This window comes from Papio anubis, chromosome X (genome assembly GCF_008728515.1).
Source record: "Papio anubis isolate 15944 chromosome X, Panubis1.0, whole genome shotgun sequence".
Lineage (NCBI taxonomy): Eukaryota > Metazoa > Chordata > Mammalia > Primates > Cercopithecidae > Papio > Papio anubis.
In genome coordinates, this window is record NC_044996.1 from 135,299,256 (window position 1) to 135,325,492 (window position 26,237).

At 39.3% G+C, this 26,237-nt stretch overlaps 1 protein-coding gene across 5 annotated transcripts in view; it reads left to right on the forward strand.

Moving 5' to 3' along the window:
- The window catches only part of MID1 (midline 1), a 256,980-nt gene that overhangs the window by 177,905 nt on the left and 52,838 nt on the right, over positions 1-26,237 (forward strand). For all 5 annotated transcript variants that reach the window (XM_017954012.3, XM_017954011.3, XM_031660541.1 and 2 more), the window contains one exon: positions 17,470-17,577. In XM_017954012.3, coding sequence (XP_017809501.1) covers positions 17,470-17,577 — 108 coding nt within the window. The remainder of the gene's footprint in view (positions 1-17,469; positions 17,578-26,237) is intronic.

Sequence of the window (26,237 nt, forward strand, 5' to 3'; positions counted from 1 at the left end):
TCAAGTTTACTGCAGAGGCTTCAAGTTCTCAAACCATTGTTCCAGAAAGACAATAATAATTTCACAATGAGTTGAAATGATGGAAGTGAGGGGTCATTAGATAAGGAAATATACATTTTAGTCTGACACGCTAGATGTCATGTGTTTTCTTTTTCAGGGAACTTTGCCTACCATTGCTCAAACTTAGACCCACTTACAGTCAGTTGCAAATGAATGCTTGTAGGTAGATTGTGGCCCTGAAATCAGGAATGACCAAGGCTAGTACAGAAAGCACTGTCAGATGCAAATTCTGTTTAGCCTCACAGTTAGTCAAAAGTCATTGGAACTGAAAACTTGGATGACTGTGATGCCAGCTCTCTCTGTCCTCCATGAGAGCTCAAAATGGTCATATTGTAGTCTCCTCTAGTGTAAGAGCTCTCCTACAGCTGTCAAGGCCATACCCATATACCACTCACAGGTCCTATCTCCCTGGCCTGGGAGCTTTTTCTGCCCCTCCCAGGACCAACTAATTCCAAAGGGGAGTTAATGCCTACCTTCCCCCAACAGCTTTCAACCAGCTCCTGATGGGAGATGTTAGATAAATACTCTGCTTCTTCCCCATTAGCTGGAATGTTCTATACTGTTTCCCAGAGTTGCCCACTGGGATTAATCTCCAGTTGCCCAAGGTGGTCTTGGTAAGTCACACTTTACTGGCTTCATAGTTGTCCCTGTTTCACTTCCTACCCGGTACCGGTGTTTTCTGGCAACAATTTGACCATCCATTATTGTCTCATATCCTTCTCAGGGAGGATAGAACTGCCAACCATGTCTAAAATGAAATGATAGCACAAGTCTCTTTTTCTAGTCATGGCTATAGCTCACATGTTCAATTTCTCTAAACTTAAATCTGTTTCATTATATTTGAGTAAACATACATATGAAACACCGGACATCAAAAATATTTTAAAATCAGTCTACTCACCTCCTGATATTCTAGAATGACAACAACAGGGCAAGATATTTCATAGATATCACTTGTGGATGCATCATGAAGGCAGAACAAAGCTTAACATTTTCCAGTTGTACTTCCCAGTTAAGTTCTATCAGTGGCGTAGTCATGTGTACTTCACTCACTGTATGGAATACCAAAGAGCAGAAACTCAATCTTCATTTTCCAGAACTTTGCAGGAGCAGATGGCTTCTATACCTGAGTAACTGAAGCCTGAAAAGGGGTCCAACTCAGTATTTTTCCAGTACATCACTTTTCAGGAATCATGGCACAACAACTAAAAGGAATGCCACTTAATGAGAAATAACATGTAAGATTGAAAGTGATTAAGGTAAAGTCATAGAGTAGAGGTTTCCTCTTTCCATTAGAAATAACTTCCCTTCCCTGAAACACGTCACCTCCATCTTTCCTGGCACTCCATTAATGGTCATCTTCTAAAAGTTATTGTCTACCCTCTGACCACAACATCAAATGCCAAACACATTTGTTGAAAATTATTTAATAGAAATTGCTACTTTTCAGAAACTTTATGAAAAAGATGTGATAGAGACAAACACCCGTGGCAGGTTAGTAGATTTCTTTTCATTCAGTGTGCCCAGCCCAAACGGAAGGGTGTGAAGCATTTGTTTTATAAAGTGTGTAATTAATAAGAGAAAGGAAGGGAGGAGTTTATTGTTTTCCAATGAATTATGAGCAACCCCTTCCATTCTGCTTCTTCATTTTGGAACTGCTTCTAACAAAGTTACCATCAAACACAAAAAGAAAAGACTGTGATATTGATGCCAAAAATATAAGATTGAAGTCAGTTGAGTGTAGCCTAGGAAAAACATTACAGAAGGAGTAACATTTATTATAATTGTGACAGAAGTCAGCAGGACATCATGGAGAAAGTAAAAACCATACTGCAAGTATTTTGTCATTTTCAAATTGAAATTCCATTAATTTAGTACTTGTAGCTATTCATGCTTTAAAAGAAGAAAACTAATATTTATTGAGCATCTACTATGTACCAGATTGTTTACAGATATTTTCATCAAAAGTATGCAAATGAAGAAACATTCTCACAGAAATTTAACATATTTTTCATACCTGCAGTCCTTTGAATATAAAGTCCATGATTTTTCCTTTATGCCAGAGGTCAGCAAACTGTGATGCTCATGCTAAATCACACTGTTTTTGTAAGTAAAGTTTTATTGGAACACAGCCATGTCCATTTGCATCCATATTGTCTATGGCTGCTTTCACACTACAACAGCAGAGTTGAGTAGCTACAACAGAGACCGTCTGGCCCACAATGCTAAAATAATTACTATCTAGGCCTTTACAAAAAAAAAGTTTCCTAATTCCTGCTCTGTACCATGGAAGAATGTTCTCTACCCTTCTTTCCCCCATCCAATTGCATCAGAAAGCAGCCTTCAAGGAACCCAGTTGGGATTTTGGGATTTAGAAGCAGCTTCAAAAATTCTGGAGTTAAGCCTCATGTTTTTTTTTTTTTTTTTTTTTTTTTTTTTATTTATTATTATTATACTTTTGTTGTAGGGTAAGAAGTGCTAACACAGGTTTGTTACATGTATACTTGTGCCATGTTAGTCTGTTGCACCTTATCAACTCGCCATTTACATCAGGTATAACTCCTAATGCAATCCCTCCCTTCCTCCCATGATAGGCCCCGTGTGTGTGATGTTCCCCTTCCTGAGTCCATGGTCTGTTCAGCTGCCCTCACCTATGAGTGAGAACATGCGGTGTTTGGTTTTCTGTCTAGTGATAGTTTGCTAAGAATGATGGCTTTCAGCTGCATCTATGTCCCACAAAGGACTTAAACTCATCCTTTTTATGCTGCATAGTACCATGGTGTATATAAAGCATATTTTTCTTAATCCAATCTGTCGATGGGCTTGGTTGATTCCAAGTTCCTTTGAATAGTGCTGCAATAAACATACCGCAGTATGTGTCTTTATAGCAGCATAATTTGCAATCCTTTGGGTATATCCTTAAAGTAATGATGGTTGGGTCATGTTACACCTAATTGTGATCCTGAGGAATCGCCATACTGTTTTCCATAATGGTTGAACTAGTTTTACAATCCCACCAACAGTGTAAAAGTGTTCCTATTTCTCCACATCCTTCCAGCACCTGTTGTTTCCTGACTTTTTAATGATCGCCATTCTAACTGAGATGGTATCTCATTGTGGTTTTGATTTGCATTTCTCTGATGGCCAAAAGATGATGAGCATTTTTCATATGTCTGTTGGCTGTATGAATGTCCTTGAGAAATGTCTGTTCATATCCTTTGCCCACTTTTTGATGGGTTGTTTGTTTTTTCTTTGTAAATTTGTTGGGAGTTCTTTGTAGGTTCGATATTAGCCCTTCATCAGATGAGTAGATTTCAAAAATTTTCTCCCATTCTGTAGGTTACCGTCACCTGATGGTATTTCTGCCAGTAGCTTCCCTTAGTTTAATTAGATCCCATTTGTCACTTTAGCTTTTTACGTCGTTGTTTCTTTTGGTGTTTTGTGACATGAAGTTCGCCCGCCTATGTCCTGAATGGTACTACCTAGTTTTCCTCTAGATTTTATGGTATTAGGTCTAACATTTAAGTCTCTAATCCATCTTGAATTAATTTTCGATAAGGAGTAAGGAAAGGGATCCAGTTTCAGCTTTCACTTATGTATTGTACACTTTCCCAGAAAGCACCATTTATTAAATAGGGAATCCTTTCCCATTTCTTGTTTCTTTTTCTAGGTTTGCCAAAGACTGATGGCTGTAGATGTGGTATTATTTCTGAGGACTCTGTTCTGTTCCATTGGTCTATATCTCTTGTTTTGGGTACTAGTACCATACAGTTTTGCTACATTGTAGCTCCCTTTGTAGATAGCGTTTTGAAGTCAGGTATGTGATGCCTCCTAGCTTTTGAGTCCTTTGACTCCCAGGATTGTCTTGAGATGCGGCTCTTTTTGGTTCCATATTGAACTTTAAAAGCAGTTTTTCCAATTTAGAAGAAAACTCACAGGCTTGATGGGATGGCATTGAATCTTATAAATACCTTGTAAGAGTATGGCCATTTTCAATGATATTGATTCTTCCTATCCATGAGCATGGTATTGCCCTTTTCCATTTGTTTGTGTCCTCTTTATTTCACTGGAGAGTGGTTTGTAGTTCTTGAAGAGGTCCCCATCCCCTGTTGGATTCCCATTGATTCTCTGCCCAAATTCGTGACGGAAGTTCATTCATGATTTGGCCTGTGTTTGTCTGTTATTGGTGTATAAGAATGCTTGTAGATTTTTGCATTAATTTCGTATCCTGAGACTTTGCTGAAGCTATTTATCAGCTTAAGGAGATTTTGGGCTGAGACAATGGGGTTTTCTAATATACAATCATGTCATCTGCAAAGAGGGACAATTTGACTTCTTCTTTCCTAACTGAATACCCCCCGATTTCTTTCTCTGCCTAATTGCCCTAGCCAGAACTCTCCAACACTATGTTGAATAGGAGTGGTGGAGATAGGGCAACAACCCTTGTCTTGTGCCAGTTTTCAAAGGAATTTTTCCAGCTTTTGCCCATTCAGTATGATATTGGCTGTGGGTTTGTCATCATAAATAGCTCTTATTATTTTTGAGGTACGCTCCATCAATACCGGACTATTGAGTCGCTTTTAGCATGAAGGGCTGTTGAATTTTATCAAAAGCCTTTTCTGCATCTATTGAGATAATCATGTGGTTCTTGTTCTGGTCTCTGTTTAGAGCGCGATTATGTTTTATTGATTTGCTAATGTTGAAACCTGTTTTGCATCCCAGGGGGATGAAGCTCTCCATTTGATCATCATGGTGGATAAGCTTTTTTGATGTGTTGTTGAACTGGTTTGCCAGTATTTTATTGAGGATTTTGCATCGATGTTCATCAGGATATTGGTCTAAAATTTCTTTTTTTTGTTGTAAGGTTCAGCCTTGTACCAGAATATGTCAACTCACAAATGATAGAGGATCTCTTTTTCTATTGGATTGGAATAGTTTCAGGCTGAATGGTACCAACTCCTCCTTATACCCCAGACCAGCCGTAACCCATCTGGTCCTGACTTGGCTGGTAGGCTATTAATTATTTCCCTCAATTTCAGAGCCTGCTATTATTCATTCAGGATTCAACTTCTTCCTGGTTTTAGTCTTGAAGAGTGTAAGTGTCCAGGAAATTATCCATTTCTTCTAGTTTCCAGTTTATTTTGCTAGAGTGCTTTTTATAGTATCTCTGATGGTAGTTTGTATTTCTGTAAATGGTGATATTCCCTTTATCATTTTTAATTGCGCCAATTTGATTCTTCTCTTTCTTCTTTATTAGTCTTGCTAGTCTGTCAATTTTGTTGATCTTTTCAAAACCAACCTGGATTCATGGAGGGTTTTTTTGTGTCTCTCCAGTTCCTTGCCTGATCTTAGTTATTTCTTGCCTTCTGCTATTTTGAATGTTTGTTCTTGCTTCTCTAGTTCTTTTAATTATGTTATGTCACCTTTGATCTTTCCTGCCTTCTTAGTACTTAAAAGTTATAAATTTCCTCTGCACACTGTTTTAAATGTGTCCCAGAGATTCTGGTATGTTGTATCTTTTGTTCTCATTGCTCTAAAGAACATTCTATTTCTGCCTTCATTTCATATGTACCCAGTAGTCATTCAGGGAGCAGGTTGTTCAGTTTCCATGTAGTTGAGCTGTTTCTGATTGAGTTTCTTAGTCCTGAGTTCTAGTTTTCTTGATTGCACTGTGGTCTGAGAGACAGTTTGTTATAATTTCTGGGTTCTTTTGCACATTCTGTTGAGGAGTGCTTTTACTTCCAATTATATAATAAATTTTGGAGTAAGTACGATGTGGTGCTGAGGAAGAATGTATTCTGTTGATTTTAGTGAAGTCCCATGATGCCCACTAGGTCTTATTTGAGATGGTTCACCTCTGCAAGACATCCTAACTTTCGTCTCTGCCATCTGTCTAATGCTGACAGTGGAGGTTGAAGTCTCCCATTATTATTGTATGGAGTCTAAGTCTCTTTGTAAGTCTCTCTAAGGACTTGCTTTATGAATCTGGGTGTTCCTGTATTGGGTGCCATATCTAGGATAGCTAGCTCTTCCTGTTGAATTGATCCCTGGACCACTATGTGTAATGGCTCCTTTGTCTCTTTTGACTTTGATGGTTTAAAGTCTGTTTTTATCAGAGACTAGACCTACAAACCCCGCTTTTTTTTTGTTCTCCATTTGCTTGTAAATCTTCTTCCTCCATCCCTTTATTTCATTCTTCATGTTATGTCTCAGATGTGAGATGGTCTCTGAATAAAGCAGACTGATGGGTCTTGACTCTTATCCAGTTTGCCAGTCTGTGTCTTTTCATTGGAGCATTTTAGTCCATTTTACATTTAAGGTTAAGATTGTTATGTGTGAACTTGATCCTGCCATTATGATATTAACTGGCTATTTTGCTCGCTAGTTGATGCAGTTTCTTCCTAGCCTCGATGGTCTTTACATTTTGGCATGTTTTTGCAATGGCTGGAAAATCGGCTGTTCCTTTCCATGTTGAGTGCTTCCTGTGGGTCTCTTGTAAGGCAGGCCTAGTGGTGACAAAATCTCTAAGCATTTGCTTATCTGTAAAGGATTTTATTTCTCCTTCACTTATGAAACTTAGTTTGGCTGGATATGAAATTCTGCTGAAAATTTTTCTTAAGAATGTTGAATATTGGCCCCACTCTCTTCTGGCTTGGAGAGTTTCTGCCAGAGATCTGCTGTGAGTCTGATTCTTTGCAACCCACCTTTTCTCTCTGGCTGCCCTTAAGATTTTTCCTTCATTTCAACTTTGGTGAATCCAACAGGTCTTGAGTTGTTCTTTTCCGAGGAGGTCTTTGTATGCTTCCTCGTATTTCCTCCTGATTTGAATGTTGGCTCGTCTACTTCAGGTTGGGAAGTTCTCCTGATGATATCCTGAAGAGTGTTTTCCACCTGGTTCCATTTTCCCCTCACTTTCAGGCACCCCAATCAGACGGAGATTTGGTCTTTTTTACATAATCCCATACTTTGCAGGCTTTGTTCATTTTTCTTTCTTTTTCTTTTTGGTTTCTCTTTCTCGCCTCATTTCGACCATTTGATCCTCAATCGCTGATACCTTTTCTTCCAGTTGATCGAAGTCGGTTACTTGAAGCTTGTGCATTTGTCACGTATTTCGTGTCATGGTTTTCATCTCTTTCATTTCAATATGACCTTCTGACACTAGTCTTAGCCATCAATTCTTCCACTTTTTTTCTCAAGATTTTAGTTTCTTTGGCGCTGGCAATGTAATTCCTCCTTAGTTTGAGAGAAATTTGATGGACTGAAGCCTTTCTTTCTCTCATTCACAAAGTCATTGGCCTCCGTCCAGCTTGATCCAAGGTTGCTGGCGATGAGCTGCCCCTTTGCCGGGGAGATGTGCTCTTATTTTTGAATTTTTCTGCCCTGCTTTCTTTTTCCCCATCTTTGTGGTTTTATCTGCCTCTCTGGTCTTTTGATGATGGTGATGTACTGATGGGGTTTTGGTGTGAATGTCCTTCCTGTTTGATAGTTTTCCTTCTAACAGTCAGGACCCCCAGCTGTAGGTCTGCTGGGAGATTGCTTGAGGTCCACTCCAGACCCTGTTTGCCTGGGTATCAGCAGCAGAGGCTGCAGAAGATAGAATATTTCTGAACACAGTGTACCTGTCTGATTCTTAAGCTTTGGGAAGCTTCCCTAGGGGGTATACTCCACCCTGTGAGGTGTGGGGTGTCAGACTGCCCCTAGTGGGGATGTCTCTCCAGTTAGCTACTAGGGGTCAGGGACCCACTTGAGCAGGCAGTCTGTCCTGCTCTCAGATCTCAGCCCGTGGTTGGGAGATCCACTGCTCTTCAAAGCTGTCAGACAGAGTCGCTTATGCCTGCAGAGTTTTCTGCTGCTTTGTTGTTGTTGTTGTTGTTGTTGTGTAGTTGTGCCCTGTCCCCAGAGGTGGAGTCTACAGAGACAGGCAGGTTTCCTTGAGCTGCTGTGAGTTCCACCCAGTTGGAGCTTCCCAGCAAAGCTTGAGCTTACCTGAATTTAAGCCCTGCAACATGCTTCTCCCAGCCTCGCTGCTGCCTTGTCGGGTAGATCACAGACTGCTGTGTTAGCAATGAGGAGGCCTCAGGCGTGGACCCTCCCCGGCCAGGTGTGGGATATGATCTCCTGGTGTGCCTGTTTGCTTAAAAGCGCACATTAGTGGGAGCACTGATTTTCCAGGTGTTGTGTGTCTCAGTTCCCTGGTTCAGAAAAGGGGATCTCTCCCATGCCTTCCAGGTGAGGCTGGCTCACTTCCCAGCCAGCTCCTTTGCTGGTCGGCTGCAGCAGCTGACCAGCACCGGGATCGGGTCCGCACTTCAGTGAGATGAACCCAGTGCACCTCAGTTGAAAATGCAGAAATTCACTGTCTTCTGTGTCGGCCATGCTGGGAGTTGGCACTGAGCTGTTCCATTCGCCATCTTGTTCTCCTAAGCCTCATGTTATAGCTTCCAAAGCTATTATTTTGATGATGTAGATGCATCAAAGTTTTGATTCATGCTAGAAAGTCCTCAGGTAACCAGCACAGGCTGACTGGTCCTAGAACCTCTAGTTTTAATTCTCTATGGACATTCCAGATAAAAAGAGTTTGTTAGCAATAGTGATCATTCACATTTATGTAGTAATTACTACATGCCAAGCATTTGTCAAGGGCTTTTCATGTATTCACTCATTTAGTTCTCACCACAGTCTAACCCAGGGGTTCTCAATCTTGGCACTAGTGGGATTTGGGTATGGACCTCTCACTGTTGTGGGGGCTGTCTTATGTGTTGTAGGATGTTTAGCAGCATCGCACCTGGTCTGCCAGGTAACAAGTGTTATTTTCCTTATTATGCAGGTAGGGAACTTGAGATGTAGATAGTTGAAGTAAATGCCCAATAAGATACAACTAATAAGCAATAAAAACCTGGTATTTCAATCCCAGGAAGACTTCCTGAAGTCCCTGAGCCCCAAACCATTGCCTCCATTAGCCAGCCCTTGCTCCCTCTAAATTATTTTACCTGTTTGAAGATTTTTGCTTTACTGAAAAACTAACAGCGACATCAACAACATCATGAATGGCCACGTTCTGTATGCTGCTATTGGAAGTAAAACTCCTTTATGTGAAGTTTCAAAGTTTTAGGCATTAGCAATGGCATTTTTTGCTAGGCAGTTTTATTGCCTTATTACAGTTGTATTTCATTTATAAGGAAGAATTTAATTGCTCTACTAACCACAATGTGTTGCCATTTTTGATGGTGTCTTGCTATCTTGTCCAGCACTCAAACTTCATAATCTTAGAAACCTCAAGAAAAGAGGATTTATCATGAGGTTCCTGGGAGCTATTTTTTTTAGTCCCATAGCAAATTCCTGTCTGGATAGTTAATCAATATGTAGAATTGATCTCCTCTGGTTCAAATTATTTTCCACCATGTAACTATGCTAAAGCCTGGATTACATGTAGCTTCTAGTTGTATCACTATATCACTACTATTATTTCCCACCAAAAGCACTTTATGAAAGGATTCCATTTTTAATTTTTCTGAAAAGCCTTTCTTGGAGTTTAAAAAGTTTTGATCAAAAATGTTAAATATTAAATTAACACATTAAACATTAAAAATATTGTCCTGTATTCTGGTCTGTCCTCCAAAGGACCTCAGGAGCCAGGCCATTCTCTCTCTCTCATTCACTTGAGCCAGGTCCACAAGTATTTGACTTTGGTGTGAAAGAGTTTCAGGGTGAAGATTACATATAAACATATCAGATGAATTACGGTAATACTGTCTGCTGTTACTCAATTCTCCTTGGCTCAGCTTTATATACAGACTGAAGTATTAGAATCCCTTTCATTGTTCCTCTGGCAGCTCTAACTTTTGCCCCAGAGTCTGGAATGTTCATCACAGCTGTCTTTGGCAATAAAACCCAAAGCACCCTCATATCCTCATATTTCTTTTTGCACCTGGTCAGTGGTACACAGCTGGGTGTAGAGCCCACTTGCATACAGTTTTCTCCCTGTACCCTCATCCACAGGTCAAATATCAGCTTATATAAAGCTCTGTTTTGTTTCAGTTGCTTCAGCCTTGGGCAAATTGGAATTAACTCCTCCAATGTTTTTCCTTTGGAGTGAGATGGGATGGTTATGCCACATTATGTAGTACCACTAACCCCTTCAAATTTGGATGCAGACTCAAAATTACATATTCTTAGTTATAGAGAAAAAGTCCTTTTGAGTCTAAACAATAACAAGAATGTCAACCTAGCATCATATATAAAAATGTTTCAGCCTTTCTCAAGGTCACCTTAATTCGTGACCTTGGAATGGAAGGTCACATTTATTCACTGTGGCATGAAACAGCTTTTGTTTTTGCCATGAGGCTGAATCTAGGCAAATTTGTAAATTAGATATTTGTCTTTTAAACTCCCAGTCTCCTTGGTAATGGTTTCAAAGATGGCAAGGTTCAGAATCTTAAACTAAAGGGGTCACGGTTTGATGGTGCAATTTCAAGAGTGCAGTAATGGTGGGCCAGGGTGGGAGAGGCATCTGGATTGCACAACTCAAGGGGTCTACCATTCTTGCGGAATTCAAAGTGAATAGTAGCCTCCGGATTTGTGCAACCTTCTTCTCAATACCCAGAAATAGAATATCCTGTCTCCAACACATTGGGGTTATCCTGTCCCAAGCTTACTTCAGTGTTTCCGTCTGTGTACGAATAAGAAGTGATATATCAAGTCAGTGTGTCATTTTCACAACAGGAATTATAAGGCTGTATTCTGAAAGTCTATGGATGGCTAACTTATTTCAATAAAGCACTGCAAAATGAGAAAATGAGGGTTTCTAAAATGCATGCTAGTTCAATTTCACCTGTGAGAACTGACCAGATAATTTTTTCCTTCACTGATGCTCCATCCTAAGTGTTCCAAATATTTCTAAAGATTTCAAGCCCACACATGTCTGAAATCTAATGATGTTTATACTCTGCACTGAACATCTCATTTTGCAGTTGAATACAAGTCAAATTAAAAGAGCCAGTTTTTAGAAATAATACTTAAATACCACTTACAGACTGCTAAAGAACATTTCACAGACACCTAGTCCAATTTCTAGTATATGTATGTAACTAAATCCCTTTAATGTTTATACGTATTTGAGAAGGAAAAAAATAATTGTCCTCTTTACCCCACCCGTTCCTCAAAACAGTGTAACACTATTACACCATAAAACTTAACAGGGAGACTTTGGGCGTTGCTAACCAAGTGCTCTCGAGAAAATAGCTAATCCATTTATGTCATCATTAACTAATCTGGGGAATGATTATGCGTAACTACATTTCTAGAAAGGGAAGGTAAACTGTGCACCCAGTGGCAACTTACATGGGACTGCAACTGATTATTGGTGCCAGATATGAGCATTAATGAAGCTGGGTGACCCTCAATGCTGAATTCCATCTCAGGACTAGGCAGGCCAGATATGATTGTTTTGCTTCTACATTCACATCATTATTCAGCTTTGTAATGTCTCTTTCATTAGACTGTAAAGGATCAGAAAGTCATTGTCAGAGAGAAGCAGCAATATTACCCTAGGAATAGGAGAAAGTAGGTCAGCAACTCCCTACAGGCAAGACTGATGGGGAGAAGATGCATTTCAAGATGCGAAAGAAAACTGTGACTCTAAATGTAGAGAAGGTGTGTGCTGAGCAGATGGGTGAGGCCAAAAATGAGATGAGGCGAAAATGACTGAGTTTCTCATACTGGTGGGCTGATGTGATATTTGCTTATGAGTGTACTTGAGGTGAGAAAAAACCATAGTATCGAGGAGCCTGGCCTGAGATCTCGGCTCACTGCAACCTCCGACTCCTGGTTTCAAGCGGTTCTCCTACCTCAGCCTCCCAAGTAGCTGGGATTATAGGCATGCACCACCACACCCAACTAATTTTTGTATTTTTAGTAGAGTCGGGGTTTCATCATGTTGGCCAAGATAGTTTCAATCTCTTGACCTCATAACCCGCCGGCCTTGGCCTCCCAAAGTGCTGGGATTACAGGCATGAGCCACCGCGCCCGGCCAGGAAGGCCTAATTTTAAACTGTATTTTGTCCTGAGAAGTCAAGTGCCCCATTTCCAGTGTGGTCCAAAGGCAGGAGACAGTAATTACCCACCACTGGGCATCATTCCTAATGATCTTCATCTCACTCTTCCCCTTAGTTTAGGGGCCAAGGAGGAGACTGATGGCACAAAAGTGGAAGTGTGAGTACTGGAAAGAAGAGTTTGAACTTGTTTTCTGCATCCTTAAATTGGCGCTCCTTAGAGCACTTTCATCAGCCACAGTGATTTCTGAATCAAAAGATGTGAATCAGAAATGAAAGCAAAAATCATAACCAGGAGCTGCTATCTTCCAAACCAAACCTGGGAACTAGAAACACCAGAACATAACTGCAAGTAACCAATAAACCCTGCCATATTTGAACTAATAGAAATTAATGAGAAAGTCCAATCAAATCATTAATTCTTTGTTTAAGTGACACATGAAACAGCAAAACTGTGGAAAACTTCTTTGTAGTAGAAAAATCTTTGAAATATAGAATAGTATTTAACTTGTTTTATTGTACCTTTTGGAATATAAGAATACTAGAGTTACAAGAATTTGGAAATTCATGAAAGTAGAAAACAAGATTCAACTTCCCTGGTTTCAAAAGGAAAGCTAAATCTGTATTCTCTGAAAGATCTAGGAAAAATACTTGGCCTAAAATGAATAGATCCTGTTCCCAAATTTCTAGGATTTTACATTTTGGGGTGACGGTGATTGTGATATCAGTGTTCTCAAAACACATTTGCCTCAACAAAGAGGATTTCAGCCCACTTTTTTGGTAAAGCAAACCTATCCATTCTGTAAATCAAACAGCCAAAATTTGGATTAAATTGAGCCCCATATTACAGTGGCAACTGGGATACTTTTTCTACTATGCAGTAACTCAAATCCCAATGATTGTGAGAGTGAAATGGATCCTAAACTAAATCATAATCTGTTTACAAAATCCCTTCTCAATGCAGACAACAGTACCTCAGATTTGTCAATGGCTTCATAAGTTTGGGTGTTTCTTCATATATTATTTCATGTATTCACCGCAATAATTCCACATGGCTGAGAGAGCAGATATCATTCAGCTCATTTTACAAATAGGAAAACTCACAAGTGGAGATAGCCTAAGATTTTCCTAATGTCACCATGTGGGTATATTACACACCACATTTCATCTCACAGCCCCTACTCTAAAATTAGCAGTGGGGTCTCACTGGACTTAGTCAAAGTCGGAAGAGCTTGAAGTGTGGAATATGTTAGTGACAACAGTAAAACTTGAGGACCTCACAATGTGGTCAATTGATTTTCGACAAAGGTTCTCAGACACTTCAATGAAAGAAAGAATAGTCTTTCAAAAAATTGTGCTGAGACAACTGGCTATCCAAAGCAAAAGAATAAAGTCAGAAGCCTACCCTCACACCATACACAAAACTGACCTCAAAATGACTCATAGACCTAAATATAAAATATAAAACTTATAGAGGAAAACAGAACAGTAAGTCTTCATGACCTTGGGATAGGCAATGGTTTCTTAGGTACAACAACAAAAGCACAAGTAACAATAGAAAAGTAGATAAATTGAACTTCATTAAAATTTAAAAATGTTTTGTGCTTTAAAGGGTATCATAAAGAAAATGCAAAGGTAACCCACAAAACAGGAGGTAATATCTGCAAATCAGATATTTGATAAGGGACTTGTATTCTGAATATGTAAAGAAATAATACAATCTAGTAATTAAAAGACAAATGACCCAATTACAAAAGGAGCAAAAGATCCGAATAGTCATATCTCCAACGTAGATACACAGCTGTCCAGTAAGTACATGAAAAGATGGTCAGCATCATTAGCCATCAGGAAAATGTAAGTCAAAACCACAGTGAGATACTACTTTACACCCACTAGGATGAATAAAATTAAAAAGACAGACAATAACAAGCATTAACAAGGATGTGGAGAAATTGGAACCCTCATGTATTTCTGATGGGAATATAAAATAATGCAGCCACTTTGAACAATAGCTTGGCAGTTCCTTAAAACATTAAATACAGTTATGCGACCCAGCAATTCCACCCCAATATCAAAGAAAAATGAATATATATTGGCACACAAAAACTTGTACATAAATGTTCATATCAATATTATTTATAGCAAACAAAAACTAGAAACATCAGTGTGCATCTATTAAAGAATAGATAAACAAAAAGTGGTCTATTCATACAATGAAATGTTATTTGGCATAGAAGGGAATGAAGTACTGATAAATGCTACCACATAGATGAACCTTGAAAACATTATGCTAAGTGAAAGAAGCGAAACAAAAAGGATTATGTATTATTTTATTCCATTTGTATGAAATGTCCAGAACAGGCAAATCCATAAACAGACAGAAAGTAGGCTAGTGGTTGCCTCGGGCTGGAGCTGGGGCAGGTAGGGAAAATGTGGAGTGACTGCACACATTATGGGTTTCTTTTCTGGGCACTGAAAATGTTTTAGGCTTAGATTATGATGACAATTGCACATGAAATCATCTGTGAATACACGAAAAACCACAAAACTGCACATTTTAAATGGACAAATTTTATGATATGTGAAATATATTCCAATAAGGCAGTTTTAAAAAATCAATTCCTGGCCAGGTGTGGTGGCACACACCTGTAATCCCAGCACTTTTAAGAGGCCAAGGTGGGAGGATCACTTGAGCCCAGGAGTTTGAGACTAGCCTGGCAACATAGCAAGACCTCGTCTCTACAAAAAAATACATTTTTTTAAAATTTAGCCGGGAGTCATGGCATATGCCTATAGTCCCAGCTATTCAGCTATTCAGGAGACTGAAGGGGGAGGATTGCTTGAGCCCAAGAGGTTGAGGATGCAGTGAGCCGTGATGGCACCAGTGCACTCCAGCCTGGGTGACAGAGAAAGAGCAAGACCCTGTCTCAAAAAAAATCAACTCCTTTCCTCCCTCCACCTCAAATAAAACAATCCTTAGGACATAATTCTGTGTCTACACAGTCCTTGGAAACTCATCCATTGCCTGCATATCGAGTGATTGCTAGTAATAACTACTTGCTCCATTACGTTTTTGCACTGTCTCTTCTTGGAAGGTCATTTTCCCTATTTATTTATTCAACAAATATTTTTTGAATGCCTATTTTGTGCCAGACATGGCACCAGGTGCTTGGGATAGATACCTTATTTAATACAACAGCTGAAGATCCCTGCGCATATGGAGCTTACGTTCTATCAGATTTACCTGGTATTCTCAAGTACAACTTATCTCTTCGGGTTTATTTCTAGTAGATACTTTTCAAGTCTGGGGTCTGACAAAGAAAAACTAGAGCTGGACAGTACTTAAAGCTGTAAAAACAGATTTTATTCAGGACTATTGTAGTAAGGGGAAAGAGACCTCAGTATAGAATGGGACTCAACTCCCAGTGTCATGTGGACCAGTGGGAATTTACAGCCAAGGAGCAGGGTGGTGGTAAGTGGATGGAAAATTACTAAGAGGAAACATCAGGGGTAAGGGGGATTCTGGTTAAACCGATCTAAAAGGATTCTTGCTGAAGGTAGGCCAAGTTGATCAGACATTCCCCAGGGCATGGTGAAGGATGAAGAACCCAATCAGATACTGGAGTGATCAGATATGGAGATGGAGGATTCTGGCTAAACCAACTCAGCAGGGTTCTTGCTAAAACTGGTTTACAAGGAAGTGCACAGAAGGGCCCAGGAGAAAGTTCAAGACTAAAGTTTGGTCAAGCAAAGAAGCTTTGTGAGTGCTACTTTCTAGAAATTTTACTTCCTCCATCATAACGTGCTTATGTTATCAATATGGTCCCATCCTTTTCATAACTCAGTTGTAGTTAGTTATTAAATTCAGTAGGAGGTCAAAAGGAAACACAAGAAATTTACTGAGTGAAAGTTTCAAGAAAATATGTCAATAGACAGCTAAATTTATTTGAGAAACCTCAAGGGGAACTAGAAATGATGACATAAAAGAACGATAAGAGAAATGAAGCCTAATGATTATCCTCCTTGAAATATTAGCCTGAGTTCTACATTTGTACTTCTCAGTCAATGCATTTTTAATTTTTTTCTTTGTTCATTAAACAAATACTTAGCAAATAACTCTGTCTGCTAAACTGATGCAGGACATAATCTCATGGTTTACTGCAAATGGCCAATGACCATCTTCTCAATAAGATGTCTTGAGTAATCTCTATGTTGTGTCTGAACAATGATCATGAATAAAATTCAAGGAATCCTGGGCCTCTGGAAACAGGACATGGTTTCTGTGAACAGCCATCAGTGGATTTTTATCTTGAACTCATGACCCTACTTCCAGTTTATCTCATTCATAGAGAATGAAATTACTCCAGTTAAAGTCTTCCAAATCAAAAAGGCTAGGGACTGGGCCATGTCTCCTCCCTGAGATATGCTAGAATAATCAATGCCATTGTCATTCTTTGTAACATTGCAACTTCTCCTGCGGCTGTGTTAAAATAATAAACCTCATGCCTGCTATCTCCATCTCACACAGCTGTGGTTTCTGGGTTTCTGTTTGTGAATAAGCATTTCAGAATTGTCATGAGATGGAGGAAATAGCATGTGCAGAGTATTTCCCAGGCCTAGTTGCCAAGAATGAGCTAATTGTAAGCCTCCCTTGCATACGAGTCACAAAAACTTCAAATACAAGCCACTCTGTAATGATCCACCTTTCCATGTGAATGGTATTCTTTCATTGTAGAACCTTGATCTTTCAGAATTATACTAGGAGTATAATTTTAAATTATGTCATAAGATTAATAAACTATTGAACCATCTTTTGGTGCTTTATTTATGTTTTATAATGATTAGATACAAAATTGATGTTTGTATTTAAAAGAAATGTTAAATAAATGTGATACAGTCTTGCTACATTGCTTATGGAAAATTTGTCTAAAAGAGATTGATAGTAATCTGTCCTCCATAAAAGAATAATATTGGTTGTTTTTTTAACTTACATTTTTTGTGTTTAACAGGAAAAATTTGATACTTTTTTAAAGTATAAAAGCAGGAATTGCAAATATATTTCACATGACACATCAATTTCCAACTAATTGGTAATGGCTATATACATATTATGTTAAAGATTCTGCAGCTGAGTCTGGCTTAGTACAAAAGACTGCTGTCACTGGATAATAATGTTTTCCAAGGATGCAAGATAGGAGTGGCCATGTAAGTCCCATATTTGCCATCCCTGCATAATCAAAGAGTTAACATTTAAAATATCTTTTCCGAGATTACTAGAAACATCCTAGTGTACAATAAAAATAGCATTTAACTGAAAACAAAGGCCAAATTAACACTTACCATTGTACTTATCCTGTAGGTCAATGCATCACGTCAAGAAGCCAAATTGACAGAGGAGTGTGATCTTCTTATTGAGATCATTCAGCAAAGACGACAAATTATTGGAACCAAGATCAAAGAAGGGAAGGTATGATTTCTAGGGCAGAAGATTTCATATTCCATACCTGGAGAAAATAATTCCTAATATATTCCAGGGGCTTCGGAAATGTTGAGAACCCTCTTTTTCTATACATTCTATAATTCCCTCTTAAGTCTTTAAGACTTAGTTAAAAGGCCTTTGCTTGGCGGTTTTTTCTCCATCCTTTTCTTTGTACTATGGTCTCCTGTGAAGACCTGTGATACAAGGGCTGCTCCGTTGCCCAGCGCCAGGAGGTAGCATAATGGTCTTGTCTATCATAGCCATTGTTTTCTATCTCACTTGTCTATGAGAAGGTGGGTTCTGTGGAGGCAGAGTTCATTTTGTATTCATTGTGATATCTTCGCAACTAGCATAGCATTACATAAATTAAAAATGAATCTGGGGAGCAAGATGGCCGAATAGGAACAGCTCCAGTCTCCAACTCCAGCCAGCGACACAGAAGACCGGTGATTTCTGCATTTCAACTGGGGTGCTGGGTTCATCTCACTGGGAGTGCGGACGGTCGGTGCTGAGTCAGCTGCTGCAGCCGACCAGCAGAGCTGGAAGCAGAGGCTGAGGCATCGCCTCACCTGGGAGGCGCCAAGGGAAGGGAATCCCTTTTCTAGCCAGGGAACTGAGACACACAACACCTGGAAAATCGGTTAACTCCACTAATGTTATGGCAGCTTTTAAGCAAACAGGCACCTGGGAGATCATATCCACACCTGGCGGGAGGTCCCATGCAGGCCTCCTCATTGCTAACACAGCAGTCTGTGATCTACCGGCAAGGCAGCAGCGAGGCTGGGGGCGCCGCCATTGCTGGGAGCTTAAGTAGATGAAGCAAAGCTGCTGGGAAGCTCCAGCAGGTGGAGCCTCACAGCAGCTCAAGAACTCTCACCTGTCTGTGGGCTCCACCTCTCTGGGGACAGGGGCATGCACAACAACAACAACAACAACAAAGCAGCAGAAACCTCTACCCACATGGCGGCTCTGTCTACAGCAGCTTTGAAGAGAGCAGTGGATCTCCCAACACAGGAGGCTGAGATCTGAGAACGGACAGACTGCCTGTAAGTGGGTCCCTGACCCCTGAGTAGCCCTGGCACAGGAGACATCCCCACTAGGGGCAGTCTGACACCCCACACCTCACAGGGTGGAGTACACACCTGAGAGGAAGCTTCCAAAGCAAAAAGAATCAGACAGGTACACTTTCTGCAGCTGTTCCAGAAATATTCTATCTTCTGCAGCCTCTGCTGCTGATACCCAGGCAAACAGGGTCAGGAGTGGACCTCAAGCAATCTCCAGCAGACCTAGAGCTGAGGGTCCCTGACTGTTAGAAGGGAAAACTATCAAACAGGAGGACACCTACACCAAAAAACCCCATCGGTATCGCATCATCAAAGACCAGAGAGGCAGATAAAAACCACAAAGATGGGGGAAAAGCAGGGCAGAAAGCTGGAAATTCAAAAATAGGCATCTCCCGGCAAAGGGGCCTTGGCTCATCGCCAACAGGATCAAAGCTGGGCCCGGAGAATGACTTTGTGAGATAGAGAAGAAGGCTTCAGTCCATCAAATTTCTCAGAGCTAAAGGAGGAATTCATTGCCAAGCATAAAGAAACTAAAAAATCTTGAAAAAAAGTGGAAAGAATTGGCTGACTGAATATAGTGTCTGAGAGAAGGTCATAAACGAAATAGAAAAGAGATGAAAACCATGACCACGAAATCGTGACAAATGCACAAGCTTCAGTAACCGACTCGATCAACTGGAAGAAATTATCAGCGATTGAGGATCAAATGAATGAAATAAATGAGAAAGAGAAACCAAAAGAAAAAGAAGAAAAGAAATGAACAAAGCCTGCAAGAAGTATGGGATTATGTAAAAGACCAAATCTCCGTCTGATTGGGGTGCTTACAGAAAGTGAGGGGAAAATGGAACCAAGTTGGAAAACCTCTTCAGGATATCATCCGGGAGACTTCCCCAACCTAGTGAACGGGCAACATTAAAATCCAGGAAATACAGAGAAACGCCACAAAGATACTCCCTCGAGAAGAACAACTCCAAGACATACATAATTGCAGATTCCACAAAGTTGAAATAAAGGAAAAATCTTAAGGGCAGCCAGAGAAAGGTCGGGTTACCCACAGGAAGCCCATCTGAGACTCACAGCAGATCTCTCGGCAGAAACTCTCCAAGCCAGAAGAGTGGGGCCAATATTCAACATTCTTAAGAAAGAATTTTCAACCCAGAATTTCATATCCAGCCAAACTAAGTTTCATAAGTGAAGGAGAAATAAAATCCTTTACAGATAGCAAATGCTTAGAGATTGTGTCACCACAAGGCCTGCCTTACAAAGAGACCCTGAAGGAAGCACTCAGCATGGAAAAGGGAACAACGGTGCCAGCCATTGCAAAAACATGCCAAAATGTAAAGACCATCGAGGCTAGGAAGAAACTGCATCAACTAACGAGCAAAATAGCCAGTTAATATCATAATGGCGGGATCAAGTTCACACCAACAATCTTAACCTTAAATGTAAATGGACTAAGAAATGCTCAATGAAAAAAGACACAGACTGGCAAACTGGATAAAGTCAGACCCATCAGTCTGCTGTATTCAGGAGACCATCTCACATGCAGAGAGACCATAGGCTCAAAATAAAGGGATGGAGGAAGATTTACCAAGCAAATGGAGAACAAAAAGCAGGAGTTGCAATCCTAATTCTCTGATAAAACAGACTTTAAACCATCAAAGATCAAAAGAGACAAGAAGGCCATTACATAATGGTAAAGGGATCAATTCAACAGGAAGAGCTAACTCTCCTAAATATATATGCACCCAATACAGGAGCACCCAGATTCATAAAGCAAGTCTGAGAGACTTACAAAGAGACTTAGACTCCCTTTACAATAATAATGGGAGACTTCAACACTCACTGTCAACATTAGACAGATCCTTGAGACAGAAAGTTAACAAGGATATCCAGGGTGGGCACTCATCTCTGCAGCAAGCAGACCCTAATGAGCATCTATAGAACTCTCCACCCCAAATCCAACAGAATATACATTCTTCTCAGCACCACATGCATTACTTACTCCCAAAATTGACCATATAGTGGAAGTAAAAGCACTCCTCCAGCAAATGTACAAGAACAGAAATTATAATAAAACTGTCTCTCAGACCACAGTGCAATCAGAAGCTAGAACTCAGGGACAGAAACTCAATCAAACCGCTCAGCTACATGGAAACTGAACAACCTGCTCCTGAATGACTGCTGGGTGCATCCAGAAATGAAGGCAGAAATAAGATGTTCTTTGAAACCAAGCGAACAGATACAACATACCAGAATCTCTGGGACACATTTAAAGCAGTGTGTAGAGGAAATTTATAGCACTAAATGCCCAGGAAAGATCAAAATTGACACTCTAACATAAATTAAAAGAACTACCAGAAGCAAGAGCAAACACATTCCAAAGCTAGCAGAAGGCAAGAAATAACTAAAAGATCAGAGGCAAACTGAAGGAGATAGGAACACAAACTGCCTCAAAAATCAATGAATCCAGGAGTTGGTTTTGAAAAAGATCAACAAATTGACAATACTACTTAAGACTAATAAAGAAAGAAAAGAGAAGAAGATAAAATTGGCGCAATTAAAATGATAAAGGGAATATCACCACCGACCCACAGAAATACAAACTACCATCAGAGAATACCTCTCCTCTCGCCAAATAAACTGGAAAACCTAGAAGAAATGGATAATTTCCTGGACACTTACACTCTTCAAGACTAAACCAGGAAGAAGTTGAATCCCTGAATAGACCAATGGCAGGCTCTGAAATTGAGGAAATAATTAATAGCCTACCAACCAAAAAGTCCAGGACCAGATGGATTCACAGCTGAATTCTACCAGAAGAATAAGGAGGAGTTGGTACCATTCTTCTGGAAACTATTCAATCAATAGAAAAAAGAGGGAATCCTCCTAACTCATTTTATAGGGCCGTATCATCCTGATACCAAAGCCTGGCAGAACACAACAAAAAGAGATTTTAGACCAATATCCTGATGAACATCGATGCAAAATCCTCCAATAAAATACTGGCAAACCCAGTTCAACAACACATCAAAAACATCACCATGATCAAGTGGGCTTCATCCTGGGATGCAAGGCTGGTTCAACATTAAGCAAATCAATAAACATAATCCATATAAACAAGAGACGTTAAAATTAAAGAACCACATGATTATCTCAATAGATGCAGAAAAGGCTTTTGATAAAATTCAACAGCCCTTCATGCTAAAAGCTCAATAAATTGATTGATGGGCATTACCTCAAAATAATAAGGCTATTTATGACAAACCCACGAAGCCAATATCATACTGAATGGGCAAAAACTGGAAAATTGCTGAAAACTGGCACAAGACAGGGGATGCCCTATCTCACCACTCCTATTCAACATAGTGTTGGAAGTTCTGGCTAGGGCAATTAGGCAGAGAAAGAAATCAGAATTCAGTTAGGAAAAGAAGAAGTCAAATTGTCCCTCTTTGCAGATGACATGATTGTATGTTAAGCCCATTGTGTCTCAGCCCAAAATCTCCTTAAGCTGATAAGCAACTTCAGCAAAGTCTCAGGATACAAAATTAATGCAAAAATCACAAGCATTCTTATACACCAATAACAGACAAACACAGAGCCAAATCATGAATGAACTTCCATTCACAATTGCTTCAAAGAGAATCAAATACCTAGGAATCAACTTACAAAGGGATGTAAAGGACCTCTTCAAGGAGAACTACAAACCACTGCTCAGTGAAATAAAAGAGGACACAAACAAATGGAAAGAACATACCATGCTCATGGATGGAAGAATCCAATATGTCGTGAAAATGGCCATACTGCCCAAGGTAATTTATAGATTCAATGTATCCCCATCAAGCTACCAATGAGTTTCTTCACAAATTGGAAAAAAACTGCTTTAAAAGTTCATATGGAACCAAAAAGAGCCCGCATCTCCAAGACAATGCCTAAGTCAAAAGAACAACTGAATCAGCTACCTGACTTTAAACTATACTACAAGGCTACAGTAACCAAAACAGCATGGTACTGGTACCAAAACAGAGATATAGACCAATGGAACAGAACAGAGTCCTCAGAAATAATACCACACATCTACAGCCATCTGATCTTTGACAAACCTCAGAGGAAGCAAAATGGGAAAGGATTCCCTGGCCCAATAAATGGTGCTGGGAAAATTAACAGCCATAAGTAGAAAGCTGAAACTGGATCCCTTTCTGCTTACTCCTTATCACGAAAATTAATTCAAGATGGATTAGAGACTTAAGTAGACCTAATACCATAAAAATCTAGAGAGGAAAACCTAGGTAGTACCATTCAGGACATAGGCATGGGCAAAAGACTTCATGTCTAAAACACCAAAAGCAACGGCAGCAAAAGCTAAAATTGACAAATGGATCTAATTAAACTAAAGAGCTACTGCACAGCAAAAGTAACTACCATCAGAGTGAGAACAGGCAACCTACAGAATGGGAGAAAATTTTTGCAATCCTCATCTGACAAAGGGCTAATATCAGAACCTAGAACTCAAACAAATTTACAAGAAAAAAGTAAAACAACCCCATCAAAAGTGGGCAAAGGATATGAACAGGCAGTTCTCAAAGAAGACATTCATACAGCCAACAGACATATGAAAAAATGCTCATCATCACTGGCCATCAGAGAAGTAAAATCAAAACCACAATGAGATACCATCTCACACCAGTTAGAATGGCGATCATTAAAAGTCAGAAACAACAGATGCTGGAGAGGATGTGTAGGAGAAATAGGAACACTTTTACACTGTTGGTGGGATTGTAAACTAGTTCAACCATTATAGGAGAAACAGTATGGCGTGATTCCTCAGGATCTAGAACTAGATGTACCATATGACCCAACCATCCCATTACTGGGGATACCCAAAGGATTATAAATTATGCTGCTATAAAGACACATGCACACGTATGTTTGGCTGCAGCACTATTCTAATAGCAAGACTTGGAATCAACCCAAATGTCCATCAGTGACAGATTGGATTAAGAAAATGTGGCACATATATACCATGGAATACTATGCAGCCATAAAAAGGATGAGTTTCTGCGTCCTTTGTAGGGACATGGATGCAGCTGGGAAACCACATCATTCTTAGCAAACTATCACAGAACAGAAAACCAAACACGCGTGTTCTCACTCATGGGTGGGAACTGAACAATGAGATCACTTGGACTCAGGAAGGGGAGACATCACACACGGGGCCTATCATGGGGAGGGGAAGGGGGAGGGATTGCGTTGGGAGTTATACCTGATGTAAATGGCAGGTTGATGGGTGCAGCAGACAACATAGCTGTATACATATGTATGTAACAAACCTGCATGTTGGCACATGTACCTACAATAAAGTATAATAATAATAAATCGTTAAAAAAAAAAAAGAAAGTTACATAGGACCAGATAATGTAAAATATCTTCATTCTACCTTCAAATAAAATTCATAGTGGCCTCAGTAAAAAAAAAAAAAAAAAAAAAAATGAATCTGACTTTATTTATAGAAATTATGAAGTACTTTCCCATGTTTTTGAGGAAATGTATACAGATATAACTTCATGGTCCCAAACCCCTGGTTTCACTATATCATATACTCCATTGCGGATATAGTAATGGTAGTACTTCTTTTCTAATGTTTCTATGTTTTAATTTCCTATTGTTCCATAGCAAACTATATTTTTAAGAGAAATTTACATACATTCTTTATAGCCAGTTTCTTATTTATTCAAAATTCATTCACAAACTGTTGGTCACTTTAGAACCCATCAATTTATTCTATTTTAAAATTAGTCATGTTTTTATTGAAATACTTATGATCCTTTTTATTTTACCCAATTCTCTGCCACATTCAAGGATAATTTTTTTCTTTCTTTCCTTCCTTCCTTCCTTCCTTCCCTTCTTTCTTTCTTTCTTTCTTTCCTTCTTTCTTTCCTTCTTTCTTTCCTTCTTTCTTTCCTTCTTTCTTTCCTTCTTTCTTCCTTCCTTCCTTCCTTCCTTCCTTCCTTCCTTTCTTTCTTTCTTTCTTTTCTTTCTTTCTTCCTTTCTTCCTTTCTTCCTTTCTTTCTTTCGACAGTCTTTATCTGTCACCCAGGCTGGAGTGCACTGGCACAATCATGGCTCACTGCAACTGCCGCCTCCCAGGCTCAAACAGTCCTCCTGCCTTAGCCTCCTGAGTAGCTGGGACTACAGACATGGGCCACCACACCTGGCTAATTTTTAAATTTTTTGTAGAGACAGGGTTTCACCATGTTGCCTAGGCTGGTCTCGAACTCCTGGGCTCAAGCAAGCCACCTGCCTCTGCCTCCTAAAATGCTGGGATGACAGGCACGAGCTACTGTGCCTGGCCAAGGATAATTTTTCTAAGGATTTTTAAAAATAGAAGCATTTATTTATGATCCAATAAATTCATGCATTTCTATCATTGTTCATAGCTGTACTTTAAAACAAAATATGTATAATTAAAACATACTAGCAAGTTTTAAGTGAAACACAGAGATAACCATGGCTAATGTAAGTGGTTTTCTCTGTTTTCCACAAAATTTAACAGGTACCTTTTAATACTGTACAATGTTTTACATTACTCTGTCTATATAGATTACAAAATATTTATACACATAAATTATTAAAATGATCTGAAAAAATAGTGAAATCAAATAGTTATTGATGCTGGTATTGTAGATTAACAGATTAACATGAAATTATTGCCTGGCCAAGGACTCACATGTGCTGAAAAGCTACTTTTCCCCACATACTAATTGTCCAATTTAGAAGAGCACTAAGTGTCCATCTGGAATCCTTACAGGATATATTTCCTCTTCCATCACCATCGTGCATCACATGTGCACATCTCTTAATTCCAGAAATATTCCAGGTTCTCAGACACATGGCCACCTGAAGTACAGTCAGAAGTAATTATTCATATGCATACAGAAGGTAATTTGCTATCTTTACATGGTTGCATGCAGAGATTAGCTCTCAATACACATATTAGTTTATTTTCATTTTTAATTTTAAATTGACCAACAGTTATATATATTTATGGGGTACAAAGTGATATTACAATTTATGGATGAAATATGGAATAACTAAATCAAGCTAATTAACATATCCATCATCTCATAGCCTTTTTTTGTGGTGAGAACATTTGAAATTTACTTGCTTAGTGATTTTGAACTGTACAATAAGTTATCATTTATTTGCTGTTTTCACCATGCCATGCAATAGATCTCAAAGTAAAAAATAAATAAATAAATATATAATTTTTTTAACAAAGCACTTACTCTTCCTCTCTAATTGAGGTTTCGCACCTTACTCTTATTAGTTTCTTATGGCTGCAATAACAAATAACCATAAACTTGGTGGCTTTGAGACAACATAGATTTATTATCTTAGGGTGCTGAAATTCGGAAATCCAAAAATCGATCTCACTGGATTAAACAAAATTGACAGTCAAGGTTTTGGCAGTGCTGTTTCTTTCTGGAAGCTCTAGGGGAAAATCCATTTTTTCTTGCCTTTTCTAGCTCTTACAGGTAGCCTGCATTCTTTGGCTCATGGTCTCTTTGCATCAATCTGACCTCT